Source organism: Pogona vitticeps, chromosome 3 (genome assembly GCF_051106095.1).
Source record: "Pogona vitticeps strain Pit_001003342236 chromosome 3, PviZW2.1, whole genome shotgun sequence".
In the NCBI taxonomy this organism is placed as follows: Eukaryota; Metazoa; Chordata; class Lepidosauria; order Squamata; family Agamidae; genus Pogona; species Pogona vitticeps.
Window position 1 is genome coordinate 64,811,109 of NC_135785.1, and position 21,797 is coordinate 64,832,905.

Sequence of the window (21,797 nt, forward strand, 5' to 3'; positions counted from 1 at the left end):
TTGTGAGAGAAACTAACACGTTTAGTAACCCGTGTTTGTGCCACGGAAATTGAGTCCCTTCTCAATTCCTCTACTGTTCCTTTCAGAACATTGGTTTCTGTTGCTGCAGCCTCAGTTGCACTCACTGAAATCAAATCTAATGGAGGGTGGACGTTTCTGGTGCGTGTTCTCTTTCCATTACTTCTTTGCCCTCTCACTCCAGGAGTAAACAGACAGACACAGGTGATGGGGTTAACTAGGGCCACACTTTATTAATTCTTACTTTCATCCTCCCTCAACCTGCAGAGGGGCCTGAACATAGTGCGGATCGCTCGGGCAGGTGCCAGGGGTATCTTTTACCTCTTACCCCAAACAGATGAGTCACAAGCTCCTGGTCAGAACTGTCCCCTGGATGGCTTATACGTACTTGGCCAGCTAAACTGGGGGACCCTCCCCATCATCCCACTGTCCAATTCTCTTGAAGTTAGAAGGAATGCATCCAGGGCTAGGCCCCATTCACCACCCATCCCAGCTAGCAAATATTGATATCCTAGTTGCCGCAACATTGGGTGCAATAATACCCTTGTGCCTCTTGGGAAATCATTGATAGTCACTTCCCATTCTGCACTACTTGCCTGTGTGACCTATTAAAACATGGCACCACTTACAGTCAGACCTGCAGTGTCCCATGGATAAAGCAATGTGGGATTGGTGAAAATACATGTGTCAACCTTTTCAAGCCAGTTAGATAAGACGGGCCCAAAATTCCTATCTGACTTCAAAGCAACCACAACAGCTACACTGGACCCAGGGAGGATGGGCCAATAGGTTGCTACCAATAAAAGAGGGCTGGCTGGATGCAGACTGGCCTTACAAAGAACATCTCATCCCGCCCTCAGCCAGCCTTGTGGGTAACACCTGTTGATGTGCCCACTTGCCTGTCTCCCACTGGGGGAGGAGGACAAAGAATCTCTGCCAGAGCATTATTCAGCTCTGGTGGAGAGAACATTCTGTTAAGAAATCCTCCTCTTCCTTTCTACCCCTTGTTTTTCTCCTTCACTTAATCTTTCCCTTTGCCCTTCTCCTTTCCTCCCCCTTCATTCCTTGTTCTCTTTGCTGCCTCAGGCTCTTTCTCCATTGACCAGCTGTTGTAGATTGTGTGCATGATTGGTAAAACGCAAGCAAAAAAACAGTGGAACAAATCTCATATCTTACCAAGTTTCTTCCCTCCTCACCTGGATGGAGAGAGCTGAATGGGTGCATGGCTGTAGAGTGTGTTGTATATATGGATATGCAGTGAGGATGAACATATATTATGCATGGCAGAAAGAGACAGTATGTGGGATGGTAGTGGTGACTGATGTATGACCACCATCATCTCAAACTTTCTCCTCCACTCCCTTAACAGAAAATGAATGTTTGATGGCAATGATCTTGAAAGAGGAAATTAGGGAGCCACTACAGTACTGACATGTAGTAAGTTACCCACAAACGAGAACAGTTTATACCATAATCCACTGGGAGACAACAGAATCTCTAGTATCTCACATGGTTAGCCATTTGTTGCAGTTCATGTGGCTGCTGTTCTGTTTGTATTGCTTCTTTCCACCAGAACTGGAGACCCTGATACTTTTAGTAATTTTTACTAAGATGCCAGAATGTATTGCTTAGACTTTTAAAATTCTTGGGATTGAATGACTTGGAGATTTCAATTATGATCATTGGGCAAATGTTAAAGGGGGGAATCAGTTGTCTATTATATTTTAAAGACCTTTCACTAAAATGTTTTTCCCTTCCATCAGCAACTTATGCGGGAGCGACAGCAGATGGCCAGCCGTCCCTTTGCTTCTGTGGATGTTGCACTTGAAGTAGGAGCTGAGCAAACAGACTTTCTACGAGGGCCATTAGAGGTAGGAACGTGGGGCTGACAAGGGACCATTGCAATTTGCATATTTATATTGCTAGTCTCATCTGCATCTGCTTTTGAAACCAAAAAGAGTATGATTACCTGGAGCTGACAAGTTGCAGCTACATATGTTGTGCCATTTTTGAGGCTCGTCATTTCAATAGTATGACATGAGCAGTAACAAAAGCCACTAGAGAATCTATTAGCTTAGGCTAGAGTGACAATCTGCTCACCTGGCAACCCTTACTTGGCAGATAAGAGCCGAAGGAGTTTAAGATGCACATTTTAAACAAGCCTTGCATTTAGTCCTCTTGAGTACACCGTGCCCCCTAGTTAACGCTTCACATCTATCTTAATTAACTGAGATTGTTCTTTAAAATGAGCTTTGCCATGCATTCATTATTCTGATTTTATTTGTGAGAGCTGGAGAGTACTTTCTAAAGAGTATGTTGTCATTTGTGACTAATGGCTACATTATGACATTTTTATTGGAAAGGCATTGCTCTGAAAGAAAAATTATAATATACTAAAGGATGTAATACTGTATTGGAATTGTGTAATAATACATGAAATAGATTATGAAAGAGTCCCCCAAAAGAGCGGTCCTCAACCTTTTTGGGACCGCGGACTGACTGAGCCTCCTAGGAAGGCCACATGCATGCTCTCAGGCGCATGCGCGAAGCAGTGGGGAGCATGCACACACTCGCCAGTCTGAGCACTCCCCCATCCTTTCACGCACGCACAGGAGCGCCTGCATGCCCGCCCACCCCTTCGTGTGGGCACTTGGGTGCTCAGGAGCATGCGTGAAGGGGTGGGGGAGTGCTCACGGCAGCGTTGGCATGCACGCATGCACGTGTGCAAAGCAGCTGTGGGGAGGGAAGTGCATGCAGGAGGTCTGTCTTCACGGCCCAGTCCGGCTCAGTCCACGGACCAGCACTAGGCCACGGACCTGGGGTTGACAACTTCTGCCCTAAAGAAAGGAAAGACAGTGGAGAGGGAAAGTGTAAATTGAAGATAATAATGGCTAATCTAACTAAGATGAGATTTTATTCAGTCACATTCATATGTTTCTGTACATTTATTTACATTATTTTGTTTTATGCTCATTAGCCCGTTTGGACCAGGACCAAAATAATACTGCTTATAATTATAAATGGGCCTTCTTAATTTCCAATTTTTCTTAGACCAATTTTTCTCTCTCCAACTCTCAGTATCCTATTTCCATGGAGGAACCAAAACAAAACACAAGAATGAAAGGCTTTTTCTCGATAATTAGAAACCTGCAAATATGGTGTGCAAGCAGGGGCTTGGATAAGTCACTGTAGGCTTCAATACAGTCTTTTCCTTTCCTTTCTCACCTTGATAAATAAAGCACTTTGGGACATTTTGGAATCCATGAGGCATGTACCTGTTTCCCATATTCCCACCTTGATATGTATGTCATCTGGGTTGGTCCAAAGTCATACAACTTGGAGTTTACCTGACTGGTATGTGGGAGAACTAGATGGCCGTATGAGAGGCACATCAGGACATCCCAGTAATGACCCCTTGTTCTTAATTGTGTACAGAGGAAATGTGAGCAGGAAAGGGGTTCTATGGAACCTGAAACTAATATCTCCTCATGCAGCTATTGTGTCCAAACTGGTATGGACTGAGACCTCAGATTTACTTGTTAATGTAATGTACAGGAGACCAAATACACTACAGGGGAATAGGATAGCTTTGATCTTTGTTTCTTTGTTTGTTTGATTGATTGTTTTAAATTAAGAACTACATGAGCATCTCTGCACAGCAGGGAAACATTTATTCTCTAAGTGAGTATTTGGAGCTAAAACTCTATATAATCCCTTAATATAATTCCTTATCATTGGGCAAATGGGATTTAAAGATCAAAATATCTGAAGGTCAAAATTTCCCCAATCCTGCTTTAAAAAGTTTTGATAAAAAAGGGCAAGAACTCCTTTTAATTTTTAAGGGGTGACAGAGTGGCATGTACATGCATCAATGATTGTTCTAATCAGAAGAAAATACCTATTAAATCTGTTGGTTTTGGAGTTAATATGGTAACCAAGGAGTGGGGTTATATTGGCCAACAAAATATTTCCAATTTAGAGCTGGAATTTAGAGCTGATTTGTTCAGGAAAACAACATTTTGACCCCTTGTAGCCAACAAATTCCAACAGTATCTTTTGTCCTATAAGTGATTTTCCTGAAAAAGCCTGTACTATGTGGTATACCAGACTCACAGTAAGCCCAAAGACTCTGCTCGGGTTCTATTCTCAATCTTTCCATTAAACAGAAGTTAACTGATATATTTATTGCTGACATTTTGAGTATTTTCAAAGCAAAGACATTTCAACTGATCCCACCTGCTGGAAAGGCCACTAGAAGGTGACCAGGTAGTACAGCTGTCAGAGTCCCCATCCTTAGCTGCTTAGTGAATTTCTATTTTGGCAACAAAGACAGGCTCCAAGCTGTTCAGGCTGATGATGCAGGGTCCCTGTGTTCCACCCCAAGGTTTTCGTGATTTATTTGGAGAATAATATTGTTCTGTTTGGTTTGATCAGGAAGACACAGGATGTGTGGCAGGGCCACAGAGGCTTGCAGTATTTAGTTACTGCTTATTTAATGAAATGTTAGAAGCAAACACCAGAAGTTAATTGCTGCCATTTTCTGTGACATGTTTTATTTAAGCACTAAGGGATATGGAAGTTCGAAAAATATTTTTTGAATTCTTATTAGACCTCTTTCCCTTTTGTACTATAAGCACATTTTTGTAGTACTCTGTGCTTGAATATGTTCTGCCTAGCCTGATTAACATATTCGAAATCTGGAGGCTATTCAACTTTTTCCACTAGAGGACTGTGATCTGCAGCAGTAAGGTGTATTGCATTGAATATTAAAGTAGTGTGGTGCAATGTATTGATTGGTCTGTGGTGTCTACTGCATAGAGTTCAATACAAAGAAAGAGCTTTGTATTATAAAATTAAATTATAGGTCTATTTTGAAGGTATAAAAGCAAACTATTAAAATTACATTTGTTCTAAATTGTCACAGCCCTTGCACGTGCATGTTTGCTATTTTACACAACTGGCTACAATAACAGTGAACTGTTTTGATACTATCCTGCTGTCTCCTTCTATGTAGCAAAACACAGAATTATACTGTGATTTACCGAGGACAATCTAGCCCTTCATTTTGTCCGAACTCCTTTACTGTGGCTTGACAGACAAGAGAGGTCATTGCATTGTCCTGATAATGTTTGCTTTAACAACCACCACCGTCTTTATTTTATATTTCTGTCACTTGACATCAATGCAATGCATGCATATGCATAAGTGACATACCATTGTGGCTGTTGAATATATTTTGAATAAACATGGCACTTCTCTTTGAATACATTCCCAATAGACTCTTCTCGTATTTGCATATTGTGCTCAGACTTGTGAGATAAACTCCCTGCTTGCAGCAAAAGCAGAATTGCAAGTTGCTTTTACTTTGACCCCTTTCTTTTGCTGTTTCTAAGTCAACGCTGGTTTGGATCAGATATAAAGTCGGTGTCTCTCTTTTATTGACATTGTAGTAAGTCTTCCACTTTCAGTGATGTTATATTGACCAATGGGACAGAATGCAATGTCAGATTAACCATTACCCATAATCTTCACTTGGCTTCCTGGTAAAAATATTATACATTAATATGTCCTCTCACATACAGTACATTGTGGCGTGAATTTTCACAACGATACAATTCTGCATGCAAGACTGATTACCAGATACAGTGTCCTTACATGTAGAGCTGATATATACATTTAGACTTGGTATTCATTTATACCTCTTATTTTCTTACTACTTTAGCTTGCAGATTAACTTGAAATTTATCACACAAAGCATGGAGGTATATAGAGGTGAAATAGAATACCCTGTTTTCCTGAAAATAAGACCTAACCTGAAAATAAGCCTTAGTATGATTTTTCAGGATGCTCGTAATATAAGCCCTACCCCCAAAATTAAGCCCTAGTTAAGTGAAACCCTGCCCTCCACCGTTGTGCAGCAACCAGAAGAAGATGGTGTGACTGCATTTGAATAAATATAGATTGTTGTACATGGAAAAAAAAAATAAAACATCCCCTGAAAATAAGCCCTACTGCATTTTTTGGGAACATAAATTAATATAAGACCATGTCTTATTTTCGGGGAAACTTGGTACTTTTTTCTAATAAGAAGAAAAATGAAACAGTGACAGATAAAGCCCCACACAAAATGAATGTCACTTAAAAAATCTGGACACCTTGGGCATTTAAAAAGCATGGTTATGGTACCATGTTATGGTAACAATGGGTGCAGCAGTATAGTAACACTCTGCTGCAGGAAACTAAAACACGGCAAGCTGTTTCAGAATATGATACATTCAATTCTTTTAAAATCCTGCAGTTTATGAATATGGAATCTGCATCCATGATTCAAATTGCAAGGAAGTTATTTTTGCACAGTATTGCTGCACAATATTGTGCCCACATTGCCAGCAGGAAAAATGATGTCAGGATTTACATAGCAAAGGGCAACTGGAACATTAATGACACCAATGGCAGCAATCAAGATGGAGTATAGCAGACATTCTCAACCTTTTTTGACTATGGCCATAAACACAATAAGAAAGAATTATAGACCAAATTAGGATTATACAAGTCACATAATAAACCTCATAAGGAGGCGTGTGAAGAACTGTTTCCAGTCTGTGGCCCCCTTCAAATGTGCCAGGACCCCAGCGCAGCCATGTAAGCTCCGTTGAGAATGGCTGGTCTGCAGGATACCCTCTTGTGCTCAGTATCAATCACATTTGTTGAAAAACAGCCCTGACAATTGCTTTGTGTTTCAGAAGTGTTTGACTGATTAAAAAAGGACTCTCCTTCTGGGATTTTCCCTTGCTTGCTGTCACTTCATAAATGATATATGTGTATCATCTCTGAAGAGTCTTCAGCAATATCATATCAATTGGTCTGGACTCTGGAAGCAGGACCTCATTGACACATTAGTGACACTAAATATATAAAGTTCATTTGCAGTCTCCCCCCCCCCCCCATTTTTATGTGTTGTGCTATATTTATATATTTTATTGGGTATTCTGCAGACCCTTTGGTAGTTAAGTGAGCCTGTGAAAAATGGCTGAAATCCTATAGATTATGTATATCTTTTCTTAACTTGAGACAATTGATTTCTAATAGTTATAGTTCTTCTTGATGGTCTCTGTGAATGCACACTAATGGGTTAAGTCTGTGCATGCGCAGAAGCCTCAGAATATTCTGGAGCTCAAAACTCACTAGGACCGCCCCGCCCCCCCCGCACCCACGTGGTCTGCCCATCCTAGCGGTTACCTCAGTTCCTTTTTTCCCGCTGCTGAGGTCTTTTCTCTGGAACTTTCTCTTTCTCTCTCTCTCTCTCTTGGAATAATTGGTTCACCTGAAGAGAAAAATCACAATAATTAGTTTTTCTCCCTCAAATAGTTTGTATTTCCTCTTGATTATCCCTTGATTATCTAAAGAAGAAGAAGATTGTTATTAGTCTAATTGTTCCCACCCACCCCCGCTTCTCTTCTTCCCTGTTTCATTTCCCGCCTTTTATGGCCCCAGCAGGCTACTTCAAAAAGTGCATTACTTGCACTAATAAGATCCTGACTTCGGGTGGCCAAAAAGCTTGCTTATTTTGTCTTGGGGAGGCTCATCAGCCTTCCGGCTGTCCTTATTGTAAAAATTTCACAAAACAAGCAAATTGATTGAGGTAACAAAGACTGTGTGCCTTCCTTTGGAATCAATCTCTTCAGCCGCCAACCAAAATGGGCACTCCATAAACCCCTCAACTGCCAGTTGCTTCTGCCATGGCGTCTCCGGTTCAATCTCCAAAATCTAAAGTCTCTAAGTCCAAGTCCTCCGGCTCTACTACTCATGCTATGCCTTCGTCTAAACCTGAATCCAAATCTACCACTTCAAAGACCAAGAAATCCAAGAAATCTCCGCCAGAAATTCATTCTACAATACAGCAGTCTTCTGATCAACAACACACAATTGATTTGGACACCAATAAGGATTCCATCCCACCGGTATCAAAGCATCCTCCTTCTCCACTGCTCACCGGATCACCATCCTGAGTGGATACCTCAGCTGAGGTACAGGCAGTGGAGTATTCGGCCAAATCAAGCCCCAGATTGCTGGCTGGCTCCGGGTCAGTTTGTGGCTCTGGATCTCCTTCCATCCCTGATGGTGAAGAAGAGTAAAGCCAAAACACACCATACCAGTCGGTCTTATGCCATCATATATCAGCCTTTGAAGCACTCAGGGCTGAAGGTATTGAAAGGCTCCAGGGCTCAAAAACATCAGCCCAAACATGTGAAGATCTTTGAGCCTCCTCCATTTTATGGAGTACCGACTGTGCTGCATCGCCATCATCATCAATACTGGCATCACGGTATGGAGCAGTATTATGACCCTTGGATGTACTATGGATATAGCTACCCTTCAGATTTCTCAGAGTCTTCGTCATCTTGATCTCAATCTGATACCAAATCATCAGACAAGGACGATTTTCCTACTCTGGTACCTACTATTGTACCGGACATCGTAAAAGACATCACAGCTTGGTGTCAGTGCTACCGGTACCGTAGAATCACAAGGCTAGTAAACACTCGGTGCCGACAGTCTCTAAGGATCGAAGCACGTCTACCATGGCTTCTCCTAAAGATCGACACACTGCTTCTCGGGGCCCTTCTTCCACAGTTCGCATTGCAGCTATCTGTACCGAGCCATCCCTCAGTACCGGGCACAGTACCAAGCATCAAAAATGACCATTGGGAAGTGCCCTTCTATCACTACCATTGAAAGATGACCAACCAGCAAAGTGTCGAAGAGTTGAACACTCCCCTGACACTCTTGAGCCTTCCTCCTCACAGTCATCGAACTCTGACTCCTCAGACTCTTTGCCATTCCAGGAGTCGCCGCCTAACCTGGCAACTCAATATTCAGATATTGGAGAAGCAAATCCTCCATCACCAGCTGAGGATTTTGCCTCATATTCTAACATGGTCCAGAGAATAGCGAAGGCATTGGACCTTGATGTCCAACAACGCACTCAAGCAGAATCAGATAAGGTCTACAATAATATTGATGAGGATCAGACACTTCCACTGCGTATGGGTTTTATACCTTTGTTACTCAAGTTAGTTAAGCAATCCTGAGACAAGCCCTCATCGATACCACAGATGTCACATAGAGTAGAGAACCTGTACAAAACACATGGTACTGGGACTGAGTTTCTCTCTAAACATCCACCACGGATCTCAGTAGTACTCGATGCCACTCAGGCACAGGCTCACAATAAATCTACTGCCACTCCACGTAACAAGGAGAGCAGAAAACTGGACATAATCGGACAAAGAATTTATTCCTTGGCTTCCTTCACTCTCAGAGCTGCAAATTACATGGCAGCTATGGGGGCTTACCACAAACATCTTTGGAACCGTGCCCTACCATCTCTACAAGCAGCCCCCGCAGAGCTCAAACCGTGGGCCTTTCCTTCCACCAGAAGGCCATGGATCTTGCCCGACAAGAAAGAATTACAATGCAGCACATTACAGAGGCTGCTTCTAAACATCTGGTGACAGCAATAGCTCTACGAAGGCACGCCTGGCTTCAGTCCGCCAGTATTTCAAATGATTCTAAAATGAGGATCGAAGACCTTGACATTTTGGTTCAGGATTGTTCGATGCCAAAACCAATGACATCCTGGAGAAGCTGCAAAAGATGAGAAAGACAGCATGCTCTTACAATGTCCAACCATACTACAAATCTCAAAAATACCAGTGGAAACGCCAGTACCCTTACCCAGCAATATAAACCATTTTCAGGGAAGCAGAGATACTTACCACAGCAGTCTTTCTCTTATTAATCCAGGCAGCACAAACAATGTCAGCATCCCTGTCAATCCTACAGGAGACCTGAGAAGAAAACCAAACAGAGTCTTTGACTTCCCGGTTCCCTCATCTCCCCACCTACCCACCACTTCTTCTACCCATCTTGCACCCTTTTTCCCTGCATGGGCACATATAACTACAGATTCATGGGTGCTCTCCATCATCACAAATGGCTATGCAATAGAATTCCTTTCTCTCCTGCCTCCTCGAGTTATTCTCACCCCTCCCTCCACCGCTGTCAAATCAGAATTCAAACACTGCTATCAAAATCAGCCATATCTCATGCCACTCCAAATCCATTCAACCCTGGATTCTTCTCCAGGTACTTCCTAGTTCCGAAAAGAGACAATTCTCTGCGTCCCATCCTAGACCTCTGGGACCTCAATTTTTCCATCGATCAGCACCATTTTCATATGGTGACCCTGGAATGCATCCTTCCACTGTTGCAACATGGAGACTGGTTTTCGGTTATCGACCTGAGCGATGCATACTTTAACATCTCCATCAGAAGCGACCACCACAAATTCCTTCCCTTCTCCCTTGGATGAGCCACTTTTGAGTTCAATGCCTTATCATTCGGCATTGAACTCAGCACCAAGGGTATTCACAAAGTGCATGGCTCCAGGGGCAGCATATCTTCGTACCTGTGGGATATCAGTGTTCCAGTACATAGACAACTGGCTACTAGTAGCTCATTCCAGAAACCAAGCTCTAAGAGACATCATTGTCACTCTGTCTCTTCTAAGAGATCTAGGTCTCAAGGTCAATTTCAAGACGTTAGTGCTGACCCCTTCACAAAGGGTACATTACATATGCGCAGTGCTCAACTCTTGTCACAGCCTTCCTTCCTCGGGAGCGTGGAATCAAAATTTGGGCTCTTGTCGAGTGTTTTCATCTGCAAGTGTTTGTGTCTGTGCATCAAGCACAACTACTCGGACTCATGGCCTCCACCACCTCGGTGATCCAACATGTGAGGCTGAAGATGCACTCAATGCAAGCATGGTACCTGTCTCTATTCTGTCCCCTTCTAGATGCATCCACCATGCGCCTGCAGGTTACTTATGAGCTTGCTGATCAGCTTCAGTGGTGGATCATTCCTGCCAATTTATTCATAGGCCGCCCTTTTGCACTGCTATGGTTGACAATGCAGGAAACAACTGACACCAACTCTGTTGGTTGGGGAATGCATTGCAGGGACCTTCATGGGCACACAACATGGACGCTAAGAGAAAGACTTCTTCACATCAACAACCTGGAGTTGTTAGCCATTTTCAAAGCATCCCGTGCTTTCCTACCAGTTATTGCAGGCACTGCTGTCCAGGTCATCATGGAAAATACTACAGTGCTGTATTATATCAACAAGCAAGGGGGCACACATTCACTTTCCCTCTTGTACCTAGCTGTTCAGTTTTGGGAGTGGTGCCTGGATCACCACATCTTTCCATCAGCTGTGCACATTGCCACTCGGGACAATGCCTGGACAGATGGACTTTCCAGATGCACAAGTGGTCTCTGGATCACAACATGTTCCTCAGCATCTGCAAACAATGGGGCGCCCCTGTGTTTGCACAACGGAGATGAACAGGAAATGTACCAGCTATTTTTCAAAAGCAGGAATAAGCCAGAGATCTTTGGGAGACACCCTTATGGTATCTTGGAGTGCTCATCTCATCTATCTCTTTCCTCCAGTACCACTCATCTTATGAACCATTGTCAAAATAAAACAAGACCGTGTCAATGCAATCCTAATTGCCCCATACTGGCCGAGGCAACCGTGGTTCACAATGCTGACCGCCATGGCATCCCTATCAATGTGGCTACCTTGTCTCCCTCACCTACTCACTCAACATCAAGGACTGACCTTCCATCCTGACCTTCAATCTCTATATCTGATGGCCTGCAGAATCTTACCTCAATAGACACTATTCTCTCTCACTTGAGGAAACCTTCTACTAATCAACTATGCATACAAATGGCTGGTTTTTCAAAAATTTGTGAAGACGCATGATGTTCCGATGGCACCGACTACCCCGAGGGCTGTATTACTTTTCCTATCCTACCTGTTTGATCATCGTCTGTCATTGTCCATGCTGAAAGTCTGCCCAAGATTCTGAGGCTGCTTTATTGTTTCGGCACCCTACGTTGAAAAGATTCCTCTGTGAAGTAGCCCACCTTAATCTTCCAAGGCCATCCCCTACACCACAGTCAGACATATGGTCCTAAGGCGTCTGTCTCTTCCACCATTTGAACCACTAGCTACTGCCACAGAGTGCTTGTTGTCATTTAAAGTTCTGTTTCTGGTGGAAATCACCTCTGCCTGTAGAGCATCAGAGCTGGCAGCTCTTTGTATTGACCCTCCCTTCCTGCAATTCTACCCAATAAGGTTACCCTATATCCAGACATCTCCTTCCTTCCCAAGGTATCTACTGATTTCCATGTTTGGCAACTAATTATTTTGCCCACCTTCTTTCCTGAGCCTTCCACTGATGTTGAGAGATCACTTCACATTTTGGACATGCGACATGCTCTAGCTTTCTATGTTAAATGGACTGCTTCCTTTAGGAAGTCCAAGCATTCATTTGTGTCACCTTGTTCACCTCAAAGAGGACAGCAGGTTTCTCCTCAAACCTAAATGGATCGTGCAGACTGTTTGTCTTACCTACCAATTAGCCAAGAAGCCTTTTCTGGGCCATGTTAGGGTTCATTCCACCAGAGCACTGCAACATCTACGGCCTTTCTCAGAGTATTCCAATCCAGGATATCTGCACGGCTGCCACCTGGTCAACTCCATGTACCTTTGCATCCCATTATCGGTTGAACATGCGTGCCAAGGTGGATGCAGGTTTTGGACATGCGGTTCTCTCTTCAGTTTTTCCGTGACGTCCCTCCACCTTTAAAGGTAAGCTTGTCAGTCACCCATTAGTGTGCATTCACAGAGATCATGAAGAAGAAAGAGAGGTTACTTACCTGTAACTCTGTTTCTTTGAATGGTTATCTGTGAATTCATACTTCCCGCCATCCTCCCCTCTGTCCGTCATGTCTGTCTCTCTTCTTGAGCAGCAGCAGCATTAGGGAACTGAGGTAACTGCTAGGACAGGCGGACCACGTGGGTGTTGAGGGGCGGTCCTAGCGAGTTTTCAGCTCCAGAATATTCTGAGGCCTCTGCGCATGTGCAGACTTAACCCATTAATGTGAATTCACAGATGACCACTCAAAGAAACAGTTACAGGTAAGTAACCTCTGTTTTTGCGTAACACCACAAGAGAATTTCAGCTGTAGTCATATAGAGAAGGAGATGGTGGTTATACAGTTCAATTTAAACAGGGCAAAATTATAGTGATAATGGTGGGGAAGAATGAGGGTGTAGGGTGAAATGTGCTGGATAGGATTCCTTCTAGCCATTTTAATGTTCAGCCAAGTTGCTTGCTTGCTTGCTTGCTTGCTTGCTTGCTTGTTGTTGTTGTTGTTGTTGTTGTTGTTGTTGTTGTTGTTGTTGTTGTTGTTGTTGTGTGCTGTCAAGTTGCTTCTGAGTACCGGGAACCCTATGAATTAGTTAAGTTAGTCCTATTGTCAACATCCCTGCTCAGCTCCTGCAAACCCAAGGCTGCAGCTTCCTTTACTGAGAAAATCCACCTCTTATTTGGTCTTCCTCTTTCCTTGTTGCCTTCAACTTTCTATCTATCATATGGCTGTAAAAATCTGAGCCTTCTACCAGCGTCTCTCTCCCTCTCAACTGCTACACTATAGTTGTGAAGTTGTTCCAGGCAGAATCATCACCAAAAGGCTGGCACTAAAGATCATTGTCCCTTTGGGATCTCCTTATGAGGATCTGGAAGTTGAGGGTACAGTCTCTGGCCATTTTGATAAAAAGCTACACTGTCTCTGTCATTGAACTGTAAATACTGTATTTAAGAAGGAGTTCTGTTGCTTTAGTAGCCTTTGTGGGTATGTTTTGGAGAACAAAAACACTGTTTGGGGATTCAGAAAATTACTGCTAGGGGTAGATGTATTGGGAAATGTCAGCCTTGCCATTACAAGCAGGGGGGATGGTAGATGGCTGGCTGAACTTCACCCCCTCTTTTTTTCCCAGGTTGTAATCTGTCCAACAAAGCATGGTGAATACAAAGGCAGGCTTTTTCTAGCTTAAAAACATTGCTCTTTAATGCTAGGGCAGCTGTAAAGAAAACATAAGTTTACCAGAATTTGGTTATGGCTGATGTTGTTGACTTGGCCTGTATTATAGAACGATGATTGAGAGATGAATAGGAATCTTGCCCCACCTAGCTTGTCCACCTGATAAATCTCTGGTGCAGCCAGTTAGGTGAACAGGTAGACTGGCTGTAGTCTCTGAACATTCCATCCGAGGAGCCATATCCTCCTTCCACTGGTCTATCAGTTTTTAATAAACTCTGTGTGGATGATAGCAGGGCAATGTGAGGGGTCTATTGGAAAAGGTTAATTTAACTTTCCATGGTTCTTGACCATGTGGAGAAGGTTCTACTTCCGACTCTCCTTCTCTGCCTGAAAAGGGCAAAGGGCAGGAGTCAGGAATAGCACTCTTCCCCTTCTTGTATGTTCCGGTTAACTTTTTTCTGAATGCCTGAACAAAGCTTGTAAGAAAAATAGTAAGGATACAAATGAAATTGAAATTGGAGCTCTTCTCTTTCTCTTTTTTTAAAAAGCACTGATGAAAACTGAAAAAATATCAAAGTCTTACTGCAAGCAGCAGTAAGACCATTGTAGAAGAAACTGCTCTTGGATCCCACGGTGTTGGATAATTACTGACTAGAGATGGGCATGAATTTTTTAAATGAATAACCAAATTCATTTTTTAAAACAGCTAATTCATCAATTGATATTCATACGAATCAATCAATGAATTTTTGAGTTGTCAAACTGTTCAGCTATAAAATGTCCCCCAGCACCTACAGACACCAAATTTATAGAGAAGCTTCCTCTGACTCTTCTCTACAATCACGTCGGGTTTTGTTTTGTTTTTTGAAGATTGGGGTTCAGGTGTCGGAGTTATACACTCACAAAGAGGGCCCCCCAGGAAAGTTCCCCCCAGGTACCTAAAGACACTGAATTACAAAGAAACTTCTACCAACTTTCTTCTACAATCCCTCCCAGTCTGGTGAAAATTGAATTTCCCCAAGCCAGCTGCTAAAGGGCACTTTCGGGGGGGGGAGCCACTGGGTGTATAACTTGAACATCTGAAACTCAATCTTCACTTAACTTGGAGGTGGTTTCTCTATGCTCTCTTCTACTGTCATAACCCACCTATATGTTACAGGGTTGTCACCTCAGATAACACAACTCACAGTTACATTTGATACAAGCCAAATGTCTGCTTATTCTATGCACTGAGCTAATTAGGATCACACTGAATTGTACCAAAAACAATACATGCCCTAACACTGTTCCAGAAAGGTACACAACAGTTGTTAAAAGGCCAGGATGATCTAAGTCAAAACATGTATGGATGCTGTAATTTGGTTTAAACCCAACAATACCACACAGTGATCCAAATGCCAATCTATATGCTCGCCTGGACAGGCCCTAAGATGGGGCTTAAAATGGGATGGTTTGTATTTTTGTTGCCTTTAAATAAGTTTTAGCAATGCTTTTATCTAACATTTTCAATATAATGTCTATTTAATTCTTTTTCATATATTTGAATAGTTTATTGTTTTTGGGTTTCAAATATTGTCCTTTTAAAATGATGTACGCTGCCTTGAGTCCTTTTTTCAGAGAAAGGTGGGGTAAAAATATTTCAAATTCAGTTGGCCAATTGGCTGAGTTGTGGTCAATGAATATTATAAGGGAGGGAGGATTTGAAAGAAGAAATGGGAGATAAGAAGCGATGGGAGGGGCTTTAACAGTGGTTAAGAATTCAGAAGAGTCTGATGCCTTTAGGTCTAAAGGCAGAGAGAAGGAGAGCAATAAACATGTTGGTAATAAGAGAAGTTGGGCAGTTTTATTAAGTACTGTATGTCTTTAAAGCTATAAACTATACTGCGCTCACGTATGCATATGTGTCTAGCAACAATCAATATGCTGATTTCAAGCATATTTCTCCAACTGCTGGTGAAGCACTTTGCCTACATGTGTTTTTGCTGTTTCCTTGCCAAAAAGATATTTATGTTCCTTTCACTTTCAGTATATATCATTGTTAATCTCCTCATCAGACCTTTTTGGGACTCTTCATATGTGATATATTTCTATGTGTACATTTAAAGTACACAGATGTGTAGTCCTGGTGAGACTTTAGGTTATTCCCTAAAGCCATAAACTATATCCATTATTTTTCCCTTGTTAAATAAAAGTGATTAAAATAAATTACAGGAGTCTGACATAAGGCAGGGTTCAAATGTCTGTATTAGCTTTAAAATCTGAGCCTATGCTTTAATGCTGCTGGCTGTCTTTGTGAAGTAAGTGGTTCCTGAGAACTCCAGGTGATTTATTTAAAGTGGAATAAGATCTACTACTTGAATTTTGGGGCATTCCATAAATTGAAGCTTATACTAACCAGCTAGTTTCCTGGTCTCTCTTGCCAATAATGCAGCAGAGATTTTTAACTTGCTTTGCAAACAAATACAGTTTTTGCTGGGCTTATTTTCTCATTTAATTTAAATAATTTAACGAGCAATTTTAAAATCTGCAACCTAAGCATACTTGATTATTTTGTACAAAATGAAACTGCTATGTGTGCTTAATCAGCAGTACACTGGTTTTACTCCTCTGTTTGAAAAAGGGCTACAGAAAAGTCTAGTGCATTATTTCAGCTTCTTTCTTAGAGGTCATCTCATATATCTTACATGGACTCCTTCCATCCCAATTCCTTGCAAATGTAAAGGGCTAAGTTTCAGTTTGTGGGATTTAAAATTGAATTCAGGAGAAACCCCAAGTCAAATTAAATCCCTTCAGATAAATTCTAGCACCTGTCAAGGTGAACTAGGGTTACCTGTGAAGCAACTGGAAACAAACCCAGACATGTGCGATATTGGAGAGTAAGCATGCAGTGTACAGAAGCAATGTCAACATGGAGGTTCAGCCCTTTGAAATGCAGAATGATTGCCTGAGTACACTTTGTTAAGAAACCATGTACATACTTCCCTCTAAGAAAAGAAAGCATATATGTATGAGAGAAGCACACTTGTAGTAGGAGAGGTGATAGAAGTTCAGTTTTTGCTAAGTGGAGATGCCAGCAGCCATGGCTGCCCTTTTCATCTCTAGAGAAAAAAAGGCAATCGGTCTCTTTTTTGGAGGGCCAAGAGAAAGGCATGGGGAAAACTGGACATTTTAGCCTTGAGAAGAGAAGACTGTGGAAAAATACAATTGCTGTTATGTACTGTCAAGTTGCCTCAACTTATGCCAACTGTAAGAATGAGCTATCTCCAAAATATCTTGTTTCCCACTGCCCTGTTCAGCTCTTGCAAACTCATGCCTGTGGCTTCTTTTAGAGAGTCAATCCATCTCCTATTTGGACTTCCTCTTTTCCTGCTGCCTTGAAGCATTCCCAACAATATTTCTTTTCCAGTGAATCCTGTCTTCTCATGATGTGTCCTAAGTATGACAGCCTCAGTTTCAACATTTTTGCCTCCAGAGATAGTTCAGAGCTGATTTGCTCTAGGGCCCACTTGTTTGTCTTTCTAGCAGTCCAGGGTATTTTTTTCAGACAGCTTTCTTTCATGCCCCGCATTCACACCCATACATAATGATGGAAATACATGAGTATTGATGATTTGGTCTTGGTCTCCAGTGGTACATCCTTCCGTTTCATTATCTGTTCTAGTTCCTTCATTGCTGCCCAGCTGAGTCTTAGTCTTCTTCTGATTTTTTTGGCTGCACTTTCCATTTGGATTGATAGTTGAACAAGATATACAAAATCTCTAACTATTTCACTTTCTTCATTGTCAACAACAACAACAACAAATGTAGTTCTTCTGTAGTCCTGATTTTTGTCTTCTTAATGTTCAGCTGCAATCCTGCTTTGGCACTTTCTTCTTTCATATATGATAGCAGATTTGATAGTACTCTAGAGAGGTCATACAGAACAATGCCAGGATCTGTTCTCAATCATTTCAGAGTGAAGAAATTGGTTCAGGTTACTGGAAACCAGATTTTTGCTGAATATCGGGAAAATCTTTCAGAATAGGACAACAATGGAACTAATTACCTTGAAAGGAGGGGATGCATTCAAGAGAAAATTAGACAGCCACCCACCATATATACTTTGACTTGGATTCCTGCATTGAGAAGGGGGTTGGCTTAATGGCCTTATAGGCCCCTTCCAACTTCACTATTCTATGACTCTGTATTTCTGTGAAGGAAAGAATTGACATCAGAAATAGTATCTTTTTTAAAAAAATTCTTTGAAAATACTGAAGTTGTGGGGGAGAGGGAGAGAAGGAGAGTTACATGACTGACAGGTTCACCTTCTAAACATATCACATGTTTTATTAGGGACTTCCCATTCACTGTGCATGGAAAAGGCATTCTGACTCAGCTAAACACAGTTATTTCCAGATATGTTTGCTCAGTTGCTATATTGGTTTGAAGCAAGCAAACTTTGAGGTACTGGATTGTGTGATGGGGTGACTGCTTGCAATTTCAAAAGCCTTCTCAAATATTTTCCATCAATCCTTTCTGGATGCATCAGTGCAATGAAAAGTCTTTCTTTTATTCATGATGATACAATTACATTTGCTATTGTTCATTTTACTCTCTTAGTCTCTGATTTGTATGCCTGCATCTCTGTGTGTATTTAATGTGCAGGCATTCTCTTTTCTCCTTTACACTAGTTAGAAGAAATGCATTATTTATTTGAATTCATTTTTTTCTGGAATGTGTGATTGTCTCTTTCTTTCATTAATCATCTCCTTCTACTTCTTGTTTAAGTCAATATAATGATAGAACAATACTATATTTCTTCATGCGGGCAGGTGGGGCTCGTCAGCCCTGGAAAGCAGCCCATCTAGGAGAAGGAAAACTCTGATTTCAAACCTCCACTGCCTTGTGGCTATATCCACTGATGGAAAAGGCTTCAGGAGTCAACCTCGAGGAAAAATCCGGAGCTGGAGTCCCGGAGGTAATTCGTGCTGTTCTGCCAACTCCTGCGACATCGTTGGGACCAGTTGTATTGGCTCTTGCCTTTCCACTGGACTATTTCAGTGATGTGGAGAGGGGGGATTTGCTGCCTGGGTAACAGCCTATCCTTCATATTATCTTACCCAGGCTTCGTGCTCTGGAGAGGACACTCCAGCTTCGCGTACAGCGTCGAAACAACACGGGAAGCAGCAGTTACCGGTTATAAGTCATTGCTCAATTGGCGTAGAGCATGACACCAGGGGCTACTTCTGACGGTGGGAGAGGTCATTGCACCTCAATAGGTAGATAACGCCCGCCTTAAGCTGGGCAGCCCCCAGCCAGTAAGGTGCTACCTCGCCACGGTCTGTTAACCTCACGGGGTGCGTGGGGTTTAGGGTCAAACCCGACAAGCAGATCGATAACCGTGCACCATGCAACAATCGTAAGAAAACTTCTGCCCTAAAGCTGGGCACCTGGAATGTACGGACAATGACCCCTGGCTTTCCTGACTACGGCTTTCCTGATGACCTGCAAGAAATAGGCGATGTGCGCAAGACAGCTGTCATTGACATGGAACTGAGTAGGCTGCAGATGGACATTGTTGCCCTGCAAGAGACAAGACTGCCAGACTCAGGATCTGTCAAAGAAAAAAACTTCTCATTCTTCTGGCAGGGAAAACCATCGAATGAGACCAGGGAGCATGGTGTTGGCTTTGCAGTCAGAAACACCCTTCTGAGATGCATTGTTCCACCTACTGTGGGGAGTGAAAGAATCCTGTCTCTGCAGCTCCACTCATCAGCAGGACCAGTAACCCTCATTAATGCATATGCACCAACACTGTCAGCCACTACAGAAGTGAAAGACAAATTCTATGACGATCTGGCAGCTACTATCAAAAAAGTCCCTGAAAGAGAGGCACTGTTCATTCTTGGAGACTTCAATGCTAGAGTTGGTGCTGATCACAATTCTTGGCCCACTTGTCTAGGCCGTTTTGGCATTGGAAAGATGAACGAAAATGGCCAACGCTTACTGGAGTTTTGCTGTTATTATGGTCTTTGTGTGAGCAACACATTCTTTAATACGAAGCTGCAACACAGAGTTTCCTGGAGACATCCAAGATCCAAGCATTGGCATCAGCTCGATTTGATCCTCACTAGACGTTCTAGCCTTCCTAGTGTTACGATCACACGCAGCTACCAGAGTGCTGATTGCGATACTGATCACTCCCTGGTGTGTAGTAGAGTAAAACTGCGAACAAAGAAATTGTATCACACGAAAAAGGAAGGAAGACCACATATTGACATCAGCAAGACTCGCGATCAAAGAAAAGTGAAGGAATTTGCCCAAGCACTTGAGGAAACCCTTCCAGGTCCAGCTAATGTAAATGCACCTGAACGATGGGAACACTTCAAGACCGCTGTGTATAACACCGCCTTGTCCACCTTTGGCAAGAAGACCAGAAAGATGGCTGACTGGTTCGAAGCCCATTCGGAGGAGTTAATGCCAGCCATCGAGGATAAGAGAAGAGCTCTAACAGCATACAAAACCTGTCCTAGCGAGTACAACCTGCAAGCTCTTCGAGCTGCTCGTAGCCAAGTCCAACAGGCTGCCAGGAGATGCTCCAATGATTATTGGCTTCAGCTCTGCTCTCAGATACAGATAGCAGCGGACACAGGTAACATCAAAGGAATGTATGATGGTATCAAGCAGGCCTTAGGTCCACTACAGAAGAAATCTGCTCCCTTGAAGTCTGCTACAGGTGTGATCATCCAGGACCAAGCACAGCAGATGGAACGCTGGGTGCAGCACTACTCTGAGCTATATTCCAGAGAGAATGTAGTAACCGAAGAAGCATTAAATAACATTGAGTGTCTGCCTGTCTTGGAAGAGCTGGACAGCGAACCAACCCTAGCAGAAATAACTGCGGCCTTGGATTCCGTCACCCCCGGCAAGGCACCTGGAAGGGACAACATCCCTGTTGAAGTGCTGAAATGTGGTAAGGAGATCATCACCACCGAACTGTATGAAATCTTTTGCCTCTGCTGGAGGGAAGGTGGAGTACCACAGGACATGAAGGATGCAAACATCGTCACATTGTACAAGAACAAAGGAGACAGGGGCGACTGCAATAACTACCGTGGCATCTCTCTTCTTAGCGTTGTAGGGAAGCTGCTTGCCCGTGTGGTGCTGAAGAGGCTCCAGATGCTTGTAGACAGAGTCTATCCAGAATCACAGTGTGGATTCCGAGCTAATAGATCCACCACTGACATGGTATTCTCCCTCAGACAGTTGCAGGAGAAATGCAGGGAACAACAACAGCCACTCTTAGTGGCCTTCATAGACTTTACAAAAGCATTTGACTTGGTTAGCAGGGATGGCCTTTTTAAAATACTTCCCAAGATTGGATGCCCACCTCGTCTCCTTAACATCATCAGATCCTTCCATGACGGAATGAAAGGCACTGTAGTTTTTGACGGCTCAACATCACATCCCTTTGACATCCGAAGTGGAGTGAAACAGGGCTGTGTCCTCGCACCAACCCTTTTTGGAATCTTTTTTGCTGTCATGCTGAGGCATGCCTTTGGAACTGCAACAGAAGGTGTCTATCTCCGGACTAGATCAGACGGAAAGCTCTTTAATCTCTCCAGATTGAGAGCAAAGACCAAAGTCCAACTGAAATGCATGCGGGACTTCCTCTTTGCAGATGATGCAGCCATTGTTGCTCACTCTGCTGAAGACCTCCAACAACTCATGAATCGTTTCAGTAAGGCCTGTCAGGACTTTGGACTAACAATCAGCCTGAAGAAAACACAAGTCATGGGCCAGGGCGTGGACTCACCTCCTTCTATTACCATCTCCACA

At 42.8% G+C, this 21,797-nt stretch overlaps 1 protein-coding gene across 1 annotated transcript in view; it reads left to right on the plus strand.

The window, feature by feature from the left end:
* The window catches only part of ATRNL1 (attractin like 1), a 695,100-nt gene that overhangs the window by 482,366 nt on the left and 190,937 nt on the right, over positions 1 to 21,797 (plus strand). Inside the window, exon 27 of the mRNA XM_020779948.3 lies at positions 1,782 to 1,889. Coding sequence (XP_020635607.2) covers positions 1,782 to 1,889 — 108 coding nt within the window. The remainder of the gene's footprint in view (positions 1 to 1,781; positions 1,890 to 21,797) is intronic.